The following is a 12,180-nucleotide window of genomic DNA, read 5'->3' on the forward strand; positions in this document are numbered from 1 at the left end:
AAGTTGAACTTACAATTAAAGAAAAGAAGCTACAGTATCTCGGACATGTGATGCGGGGCGAGAAGTATGGTATCCTACGACTCATAATGCAGGGAAAGATAGATGGCAGAAGAAGCATCGGAAGAAGACGAATTTCATGGTTGAAGAACCTGAGAGAGTGGTTTGGATGCAGCTCGAAACAACTATTTAGAGCTACTGCCTCAAAAATTAAAATAGCTATGATGATTGCCAACCTCCGTAGCGGAGATGGCACCTGAAGAAGAAGAAGTGTCACACAAAAAATTGGCCAGCGCAAGTACATGTAATAATTATTATTACATGTACTTGCGCTGGGCAATTTTCTTTATGACACGTTGACAGGAAAATACAGCGTGTTTTATATGTTCGCTCATGGGTATTCTTTCATTTTTCCGACTGTATATCTATGAAAGCTTATGTAAAAAGTTTGAGTTTGTCCTGTTGACCGAGTAGGTACAAAAAGACCAATTTTTGACAGAAGATCGGGACAGCTACTATTACCATTATTAATGTTGAATAAGATTTCAGATCTTTTCTTTTTCTATGGGTTTCTAATGAAGTAATATTCAATAATAATTCAATATCTGTGTAGCTACGATATACAGGGTGTAACAAAAATACAGGTCATAAATTAAATCACCTATTCTAGGACCAAAAATAGTTCGAATGAACCTAACTTACCTTAGTACAAATATGCACATAAAAAAAGTTACAGCCCTTTGAAGTTACAAAATGAAAATCGATTTTTTCCAATATATCGAAAACTATTAGAGATTTTTTATTGAAAATGGACATGTGGCATTTTTATGGCAGGAATATCTTAAAGAAAAATTATAGTGAAATTTGTGCAACCCATAAAAATGTTATAGGAGTTTTGTTCCCTTAAACCCACCCAAACTTTTGTGTACGTTCCAATTAAATTATTATTGTGATACTATTAGTTAAATTCAATATTTTTAAAACTATTTTGGTTCTTAGTATTTTTTCGACACGGCAGTGTTTATCGAGTTGCGGCTTCTTTCCTAATATGTTTACGTAGAGATTTTATGGGGGTTTTGTTCCTTTAAACCTCCCAAATGGTTATGTACGTTCCAATTAAACTATTACTGCGATACCATTAGTTAAACACAGTGTTTTTAAAACTTTCTTGCTTCTTTGTATTTTTTCGATAAGGCACATTTTATCGAGATGTGACTTCTTTTTTAATATGGTTCAAAATATACCTAAAAATGTAAATCATAAATAAATTTTCCTATTATTATCAAGTCTCCATAATCGTACTTAGCCATATACAAATATGTGGTGGATTTGACAAATAATATGCAAAATATCTCGACAAATACTGACTTTTCGAAAAAGTACCAAGAGGCAAAGAAGTTTTTAAAGCATTGTGTTTAACTAATGGTACTACAATAATAATCAAATTGAAACGTACACAAAAGTTTGAGGGGGTTTAAAGGAACCAAACCCCCATAAAATTTTTATGGGGTGTCTAAATTTCACTATAATTTTTTCTTAAGATACTACTGCCATAAGAATGCCACATGTTCATTTTCAATAAAAAATCTCCAACAGTTTTCGATATATTGGAAAAAATCGATTTTCATTTTGTAACTTCAAAGGGCTGTAACTTTTTTTATGTGCACATTTGTACTAAGGTAAGTTAGGTTCAATCGAACTATTTTTAGTCCCAGAATATGTGATTAGATTTATGACCTGTATTTTTGTTACACCCTGTATATGTTGTTTAAAAGCTACGTATCTGAGAAAGGTATGCTGAACTATAGTCGTGAATTCTCGCATTTAAAATAAATACATTATTTAAAATGCGAGAATTCATGAATATAACGAATATAAATACCAGGCAGCAAGGGTCGGAGCGAGGATACAATCCATTGCTCTCCGTAGTGAGCACAACTTTACTCTTTCCGGGTGCAAGGTGCAATTGAGCGTTTCGTGGGCATGTTGGTAGTTTAGATGAAAGTGAATCCCAAAAAGGTAATTTTTTGTCGGTGAATCTTTTACTTTAGCCTAAATATTATGATCCTGTTTTAGCTAAATTAATCGATAAAAAAAATAACTTAAACAAATTACTTGAGCCACCAAATACAAAACGTAGTTATAAATTTGTTGGCTCAAGAAACTGAAAACAAATTTATTAATTTAATTAAAAAAAAATTGTTATTATTCAATAATTATTGATACCAATCAAGATATTTCAAAACACGATCAGCTTAGTTTTATATTCCGGTATGTTAAAATAAATTGCGATGAAAATAATTTACCTTCCAAAACAGAAGTTGTTGAAAGTTTTTTGGGATTTATTTGCATATTAGACCAAATTGCAGAAGGTCCTGTAAATGAAATTTTAAAATTTATACAATCAAAGCACCTTTCCGTACACAACTGCAGAGGAAAGGGGTATGATGGGGCAAGCATTATAAGTGGTGTATATTCAGACGTACAAAGGCGCATAACTGACATTGAAAAAACAGTTTCCTATCTTCATGTGCATCCCATAATCTGAACTTATTTTTGAATGATGCCGTTGCTGGTGTACAGGAGTTGGCTTTTTACGACATAATTAAGAGATTATATGTTTTTTTAGTGCAAGTATTAAAAGATGGAATGTACTACATATGTAGTATTATCACTTTCGATTCATCGCGTTTGCCAACCTTAAAAATGTTATGTGAAACCCGGTGGTCATCCAGACATGATGCTGTTATGGCTTTGGTCGAGATTTCCGACAAGTAATGTAAGCTTTAACGAAAATTTCATTGCTATCAAAAAACTATAAAAAATTAGAAGCTAATGCATTATTAGAGCATATGAATAATTTTTAATTTGCCGTTAACGTTACTATTCAATCTAATATACAGTAGGAAAAATGAAAGAATACCCATGAACGAACATATAAAACACGCTGTATTTTCCTGTCACCGTGTCACACAAAAAATTGGCCAGAGCAAGTACATGTAATAATTATTATTACATGTACTTGCGCTGGGCAATTTTCTTTATGACACGGTGACAGGAAAATACAGCGTGTTTTGTATGTTCGTTCATGTGTATTCTTTCATTTTTCCGACTGTACTTAACTTTATTCAACTAACATCAATCTGAAACGGCCGAGTTTAGTGTTTTTCAACTTTTTGAAAAAAACTCGTGATAAACTTCGAGAAATGAGAAATTTGTTATCCGGAATTTTAGCAGAAGCAGCAGGAATAGCAGAATAGTGGAGATTAAACCGGAATTTAAAAATAAACGGAAAAAAACGTATAAAAAAATTACGATGAGCTCAGCTGCGACGAAAAAATAACTTATAGCAAAAAAAGTTTTGAAGTTAATGTTTTCAATGTTTTAGATATAATATTGCAACAACTTACTAATAGGTTTAGGTTTGTCGGATTAAGAGACATGAAGGTATAATAGGTTTTCATGTCTATTCCCAAGAAATATATTAACACGAACCGATGAAGACTTATTAAAGAAAGGTCAAATATTTTCATTTACACATATCTTGTCGCGGGGGGCCCCCCATCTTCAGCTATGCTACTGGGTGTGAGACGTGGACTCTGACCAAAGCAATTGAAAGAAAACTTAGATGTTTTGAGAGAAAAATCCTCAGAAGAATTTTTGGTCCCTATCACGACTCTAATAGCAGCCAATACCGAATGAGAACAAATGCTGAGGTCAAGCAGATGTATAGGGCGAGCGACATAGTCTAAGAAATTAAATCTCAGAGTCTAAGATGGGCTGGTCATGTCCATAGACTCCCTAATAAAAGCCTTGCCAAATGGATCTGGGAGGAAACCCCCACAGGAAGAAGGCCCTTAGGACACCCACGAATGCGATGAAGAGATAATATAATATGGTCAGATCTAAGAACAATGGGGCTACCCACTGACCCAACTATCATGGACGACCGTTCGAGATAGAAGCGAGTTGTGCAGTCGATTCTCGATATGGAATATTCTCGATATGGAGAATTTTCTGAGAATGAACCCCATGACGCACTTAAGAATATTGTTGAAGATGAAAAATAGGGTTTTAAAAATCATGATCTTATATACAAAATTATGAGACGAAACAACAGTGTTCTTTGTATATAAAAAAAAATACAAAAACAACAGAAAACACAAAATTTCTTTGATCAAAAAATTAAATTTTCTTCTTAACAGCAAATAATCGATGTGGTATGATAAAAGATGAGACCTCAGACTCAGAATCTATTTCTATCATTAGCTCATCCTAGTCATCTACAATCTGCATTTCAATGTACTGATGAGTTGTGGGATTTTGTTTTTCACGAGTGGCCAGCTCAGTCATGGATTGGTCTACGTCTAACAATTTTAAATTGTGAGCAATAAAAGTTGCCTTACGAGCCCGTTCAGCAGTGAGCCGGTTTCTTTTAGAGGAATGAATAAAAAAAATCCATAAATACTGAAACTTCTTTCAGTCGCTGCACTGGATGAAAGCATGTTTAATCAACTACTATTTTAGTTAATTTTGTTCCGAAACATGTACCTTTTCACCATATGATTAAGTCTTGTTTTTCAATTGATTTTACAACGTATGATTTTCCAAAAAATCCCTCCCTAGACCGATAAAGTGCCAAATCTGGCATTATTTCAGCCGACTCATCACCATATTTTAAAGTTGCTAAATTATCTACAAACTCAGTTTCCTCAACTTGTTCTTCTCTGCTTAAATGAACACCATTCTAAATATTTGCACGTTAATATTGCACCAAAACAATAAATATTGACACTGTCAACACCCTTACTAGTGGTTCATGGGATTGGTAAAAACAATATACCTACATATTTTTTAAATTATAATAATTTGACTCGTATCTAGTTTTAATTTTTGTTTCGATTTTTGAAAATATAGAAAAATTTTGCCGAGAATATTGTCAAGAGAATTTTCTGGCCGAGAATATTCCCGAGAATATTCTCGAGAATATTCTCTTCTAACATCACTAGTCAAGACCCACCCCGGGTTGTAATACTACCAGAAGAAGAAGAAGAAGAAGAAGAAGAAGAAGAAGAAGTTATTATTCTTTATTTTTAAATGATCTTATGGCAGTTTTATAGAATTTTCCTTTCAGTTTCACTGAACTTTTCCGTCTCCTTATACTTATTTCATCTGTCAGGTCCTAGCTATATTGCATACACCTCCATCCACTTCCCCATTAATCCCTATTAAAAACTATTACCTTTCACAATTATTTTATTATCGAAAATTATGAATTATATAGTGGGATGGTTTTAAGAGGATCTCTCATGCTGTGCCAGGGTATGGTTTAAAGCAAGAGATTACTTCATATAAAAGGTTTATTTCGCGCTCATCATATTAATATTGTAGACATTTTTTGGGGCATTATCTTTGTCTCTAATGTTTTTCAGATATCTGGGACAACGCTGTGAATTAAACAAATTGGTAGTTCTTGTAAGTGAGGTCAATCACCAAGATTTCCTTTTGAAAATACCGATGACTGAGATTGTACCTAACAGTTGATTGGTGTTAAAATATAACACCGTGGCGAAAAATAAAAAAAAATAATTATACAGTGGAACCTCAATTATCCTCTGGTAACCGTCAGGGTCCGTACATAATTGTATAGACTACACAAGCAAAAATTTATTCAAGTTAATTTTGTTTGGGCATTGTGATAAACTAAATTCGCTGAAATGTAGGGGAAGTGCGGGTATTGCCGCCCACTTAAGCAATTTACTGAATTATTCCAAAACTACAGGTCTTGATAAAAAATGTCAACTGTCAAAATACAGTCATTTTATCTACTTCTAATTATTTAAGCCTTAAAGTATTCATTTATTTTATTTTGCGGAGTATGACATTTATTTTCACAAACCTACACTTGGGCGGAATTATCAGACTATGCGGGTAATAGCGCCCACTGATGGTATAATACCGCCCAGGGTTTACATTGTATAAAAATCAACATATATATATTTTTTATATAAAAAAACATTCAAAAAAATACTTAAGTAAAAAACATTTCAAACTACACTCTATTTGCAATAATCGCATATAAAACTTTTGTGATTATCGTAACCACTACATTCTTTATGCGCCCATTTATGGCAAACTCCGCATCTGTACCACATTTCCGATTTTCCATATTCGCCACAATAGATGCACCCTTCTTCTACGTCGCTGCTGGGATCATCGGAACTGTGGTCATTGCAAATCTCCATTTCATCGTGTAGGGATGAACCGCTTGAAGAACTATCATCGAAGACTTTCCTCGTAACACGTTTAATTTTTTTATTAACGTGTTTTACATTTTTTGAAAGTTTTTGCTTTTCTTTCTTTTGTATTTTTCTATTTTCTTTTTGCTCCAGTTCTATTTTTTCTGGAGTTGCCGTCAAAATCTTTGAAATGCCTAATTTTCTACCCCTGTTTTTTAATTTATTTTCAGTTATGACACACAATGGTGTCATTTCTTCAATCGATATATCTCCTTGTCTTTCATTTGTAATTCCTGATTTTGATGTTGAAGGAGTGACATCTGCATGAGCTTCGTTGGCTTTTGATGTACTTGGAATAACATTAGGTTCATTTGTTTCCAAGACTGCATCTTTTGAAGGCACTCGATTTGTTTCAGAGGTACAGGGAGTAAGTTCAGTTTCAGGAAGTTGTAGTTCAACAGCGGGAATATTAGAAAGGGTAGAAGGCAAAAAATCTTCGTCCGTGAAAATATTTGGTCTATATGGAACAATACCGCTTATTTCAAAGCCTTTTTGAGCTTTTTCCATGGTAGCTACACGAACGAATGCTCGATTCAAAATTTCAGATACATCAAATGGTGTTATTTTTTTGTGAACATTCATTTGAATAGGCAGATTTTAGCGGCCCAAAAAATGTCAAATCTAGTGGCTGTAGCTTATTGGACGTGTGGGGCGGAAACGATAACATAATGATCCCATTTTCACGGCAAAATTCATAAGCAGCTAAAGAACAATGACTGCTGTGATTATCTAGCAACAGCAATGCTGGGTTGTCGTTCGAAGTAGATGCGTGTTTATTAAAATGTTTAAGCCAAATCAAGAATAATTCTACAGTCATCCAGCCTTTGGCCGAGCATTCATATATGGCACCTAACGGTCCATTGCGTTTAAGCTGTTCCGACATTCGGATTCTAGGATAAATAAACATCGGAGGTATATATATCCCTGATGCACTTACTGAGCAGCACAGAGTTATATTTCGACCTCTCTCCCAACTTACAGCTTTTCCCAGTTGTTTGACACCTTTTGGAGCTACAATTTTGGATGGAACCTGCACCGTGGTAATGCCTGTCTCGTCAACATTAAATATGCGGCAGGCTTGAAAGTTATATTTTGTTAAAACTATATTTAAATTTTTGAAAAAAAGGCCTACACTTTCAGCATTAAAACCCGAAATTCTCCCTAAACTGGTTGCCTCGGGTTTCCTCAAACTAAGATTTGGATGCCGTTTTAAGAAAGCTTGAAGCCAGTCTTTACCGGCCATTTTTTTGTCATCGTTGAAGCAGTGTTTGATATTATTTTTAACCGCAAACTCGTAGACGATTTTTCGTAAATCAGTGGCCGTTAGACCATAGAACATCTTTGCCAAATAGATGCAGCGATCAGCCACTCGCTTTTCTTGTTCAGTGGAAAATATAGGATGACGACCTAGTTGTGCTGCACAAGCATTGTTTGTATTTAACCTATCTTTTAATGTAGAATATGGGATACCTGAAAAAAGAACATTAGAAAATGGATTAAAAAATAAAGATCATATATTACCAAACTCTCTTGCACTTTGCCTTTTCCCCTTTCCGCTTCTAACTGCATTTATAGCTTCCTGAAGCTGTTCTGCGCTCCATGTTGCCTTTTTCCGCGAATTCATCATTGTCTTTGGCATTCTTTATCCTAAATTAAAAATGTATAAATCAATGTATAATACCGCCCACTGGAGGGTAATGCCGCCCAAGTTGGGCGAAATTACCCGCCATCGCCATATTTCAAACAAAACAATTGTTAATCGTTATTTCTCAAAATATTGAAAGAAACTGTTTCGATTCATATATATAAGAGGACCGGTTACTAATTAATAAAAAAATCAATAAATTAAGTATAAAAATAAGTTACTCACAAATTATTTTCGAGCTCCTAAAAATTATAGTGGCACCACACAAAACACGTTGACTTCTCTGAAACAACTAAATATGCTTATGGCCGGCGACCTTGTTGCACGGTTCTCTCAGTAGTATCGTGGCGTCATTTCGATGTTGCCAAAGTTACTATTTCTCTATATTTAAGATATTTTATAGAGTGGGCGGTATTTGCCGCTGGGCGGTAATACCCGCAGTTCCCCTACACTTCATCTTGAAACAATGCATCTAGTGGTATTCTCGACAAGAAGAAACAATAAAGTAGATTGCATGATCTTACGCCGATTAACAAATTTAGCCGTTTCAAAATGTGAAGCAACAGTACAACAAACAAAAATTTCAGAATATTTTAAACCAAATTGATTCGATTGTACGAACACAAATGCCTCAAATACATATTGTCAAACAAAGCATACAAATAAAATTTGAAAGGTGGTCTGTGAATTTTTAATTTTTTTAATGTTCGGTGCCCTGACGGATAATCGAGGTGCCACTATTCAAATATTTTTGAAAAATTATCAGTGGTATGGTATGTTGATGCAATTTTTGCATCAAATGAAAAATGCAAAATTTAATTAAAAGACATTGTTACTCAAATACACTCACCGGCAGAGAAAACGGGCACCCCAAAAAATGGGTCATTTTTAATGTCTTGTATTTCCTAAACCTGATGTCCGATTTAAGTAATTTTTTTAATATGTTATAGCCTTATTCTTTATCAATATCGCTGTAATAATATTGTTGCTAGACAGGTATATTTTCATTGTATACAGGGTGTACGAATCAAACTGTGTTTTTTTCTCAAACTTTGGAACACCCTGTGGAATGTTCTAGCTTTTATAAAATACTGAAATTATAACCAAACTATAGCCTCAGGTTTTCTTAACATTCTGTTTTTTGATTCATTCGCTTATGTTGGATAATAAAAAAGTTAAGCACTTTAACAACTACCCCTGTTTTTCGTTAATACAGGGTGTTTTTACATAAGTACGGCAAACTTAAAGGGGTAATTCTGCATGATAAAATAATGACAGTTTGCTTTATAAACGTATGCCCGCAAATGCTCCGTTTCCGAGATAGGGGGTGTTGAAATTGTTCTTACAAACTGACGATTTATTTATTTCTCTAAAACGGTTTGTGACATGCAAATGAAATTTGGTAGATTTTAAGAGGTAGTTATTGCGCATTTTTTGGCATACAATTAAGAATTTTATATTCACCATTGGCGTGCATACGGGTATACATATTTTAGATATATCCCGTATGCACGCCAATGTGAATATAAAATTCTCAATTGTATGCCAAAAAATGCGCAATAACTAGCTCTTAAAATCTACCAAATTTTATTTGCATATCACAAACCGTTTTAGAGCAATAAATAAATCGTCAGTTTGTAAGAACAATTTCAACACCCCCTATCTCAGAAACGAAGTATTTGCGGGCATAAGTTTATAAAGCAAACTATCATTATTTTATCATGCAGAATTACCCCTTAAAGCTTGCCGTACTTATTGAAAAACACCCTGTATTGACGAAAAACAGGGGTAGTTGTTAAAGTGCCTAACTTTTTTATTATCCAACATAAGCGAATGAATAAAAAAACAAAATGTTAAGAAAATCTGTGGCTATAGTTGGGTTTTAATTTTAGTATTTTATAAAAGCTAGAACATTCCACAGGGTGTTCCAAAGTTTGAGAAAAAAACACAGTTTGATTCGTACACCCTGTATACAATGACAGTGTACCTGTCTAGCAACAATATTATTACAGCGATATTGATAAAGAATAAGCCTATAACATATTAAAAAAATTACTTAAATCGGACATCAGGTTTAGGAAATACAAGACATTAAAAATTACCCATTTTTGGGGTGCCCGTTTTCTCTGCCGGTGAGTGTATTTCAAAAATTAAAAAACAGTGAGAACATTCTAAAACTAAAATTTAAGAGAAACTAAAATTTATCACGACCTGCATTCAAATGAATATGTTTTATATAAAAGAATTTAATCGGGAAACGCTACGAAATTTATAGAATTTGTACAATGCGTTTTATTACTAGAATATTTCATGTAATTTACACATTCCACAGGCAATTATAAAAGCGACAGCGTTAGTTACATTTTTTTGTAGTATCAAATACGCAGGCCAAAAATAAGTTAACAAAAGTATGAAATATTAAAAGTATGACAAAATGACAAAATAAAACAAATATAAAATTGTTAGACTGTTAGACAAATAAAAATACAAAACAAAGGTTATGTTTGTATCGTCGTTTCATTTCATTGTTTGTCGTCCTATTTTGGATTCATTTGGATTTTGTTGGCTATTTTTTGTGTATTTTTTAAAACTTTTGTTTGTCATTTGTGAATTTTATAAATTTACCACAATGCAAAGTGATCATTTAAGGAAATTATTATTGTAAACTCCGCAGATGTTGGAAAAAGGTAGGCGAAACAATTTTTATTTACTATTTATTTTTCCCTGATATTTATCAATAATGATGAAAATTTTGCAAGCAATAACATTATTTCTTTTATTGTTTTAGATATTCATTGAAGCTGAAAATAATTGGAGATTTAGATCCATATACAATTCAGTCATCAGGATTGGATTTTACAGTAAAGTGTATTCCACCAATTACTTATAATGCTATTATACAGGGTGTCCCGAAAAGATTGGTCATAAATTATACCACTGATTCTGGGGTCAAAAATAGGGTGATTAAACCTCACTTACCTATATACAATAGTGCACACAAAAAAAGTTACAGCCCTTTGAAGTTACAAAATGAAAATGGATTTTTTTTAATATATCGAAAACTCCTAGAGCTTTTTTATTGAAAATGGACATGAGGAATCTTTATCGTAGCAACATTTAAAAAAAAAATTATAGTGAAATTTGTGTACCCCATAAAAATTTTATGGGGGTTTTGTTCCCTTAAACCCCCCCAAACTTTTATGTACGTTCCAATTAAATTATTATTGTGGCACCATTAGTTAAACACAATATTTTTAAAACTTTTTTGCCTCTTAGTACTTTTTTGATAAGCCAGTGTTTATCGAGATATTTTGAATATTTGTCGAATCCACCACCTATTTGTATATGGTTAAGTATGATTATAGACACCTGTTAATAATCTGAAAATTTATTTATAACTTAAATTTTTTGGTATATTTTGAAAAAGAAGCCACATCTCGATAAAAGTTGACTTACCAAAAAAAGACTAAGAGGCAAAAAAGTTTTAAAAACACTGTGTTTAACTAATGGTACCACAATGATAGTTTAATTGGAACGTACACAAACATTTGGGGGGTTTAAAGGAACAAAACCCCCATAAATTTTTTATGTAAATATAGTAAAAAAGTAGCCGCATCTCGATAAAAACTGGCTTATCGAAAAAATACTAAGAGGCAAAAAAGTTTTAAAAACGTTGTGTTCAACTAATGGTACCACAATAATGAATTAATTGGAACGTACACAAAAGTTTGGGGGGGTTCAAGGGAACAAAATCCCCATAAATTTTTTATGGGGTGGACAAATTTCACTATAATTTGGTTTTAAGGTGGGCCTTTCATAATAATAATACATGCCCGTTTTCAATAAAAAATCTTTGAGAGTTTTCGATATATTGAAAAAAATCGATTTTCATTTTGTAACTTCAAAGGGCTGTAACTTTTTTTATGAGCACATTTGTACTAAGGTAAGTTAGGTTCAACCGAACTATTTTTAACCCCAGAATGTGTGGTATAATTTATGACCATTCTTTTCGGGACACCCTGTATATTTATGCACATCTGGTAGAGTCATTGCACATTTTTCGACATACAATTAAGAATTTAATATTCACCATTGGCGCGCATACGGGTAATATGAAGGCTTAATTTCTTACTTGTATGTCAAAAAATGTACAGTAACTACGTCTTAACACCCACCAAATTTCATTTGCATATCTCAACTGGTTTTTAAGCAATAAATAAATCGTCAGTTTGTAAGAAA

At 33.1% G+C, this 12,180-nt stretch overlaps 1 protein-coding gene across 2 annotated transcripts; it reads right to left on the minus strand.

Moving 5' to 3' along the window:
* Window positions 1-5,821: 5,821 nt before the first annotated feature.
* Window positions 5,822-8,381, minus strand: LOC126887929 (uncharacterized). 2 transcript variants are annotated; one of them, XM_050655853.1, is made up of 3 exons: window positions 8,167-8,381; window positions 7,818-7,943; window positions 5,822-7,766 (listed from the first exon to the last, which is right to left on the minus strand). In XM_050655853.1, exons 2-3 carry the CDS (start codon window positions 7,933-7,935, stop codon window positions 6,847-6,849), a joined length of 1,038 nt encoding a protein of 345 aa, XP_050511810.1. In that variant the 5' UTR covers window positions 7,936-7,943; window positions 8,167-8,381; the 3' UTR covers window positions 5,822-6,846. The 2 variants fall into 2 exon arrangements, with proteins under 2 accessions (XP_050511810.1, XP_050511811.1); XM_050655854.1 differs by having other exon boundaries at window positions 5,822-7,943.
* Window positions 8,382-12,180: the final 3,799 nt, after the last annotated feature.

Source organism: Diabrotica virgifera, chromosome 7 (assembly GCF_917563875.1).
Source record: "Diabrotica virgifera virgifera chromosome 7, PGI_DIABVI_V3a".
Taxonomy (NCBI): Eukaryota; Metazoa; Arthropoda; class Insecta; order Coleoptera; family Chrysomelidae; genus Diabrotica; species Diabrotica virgifera.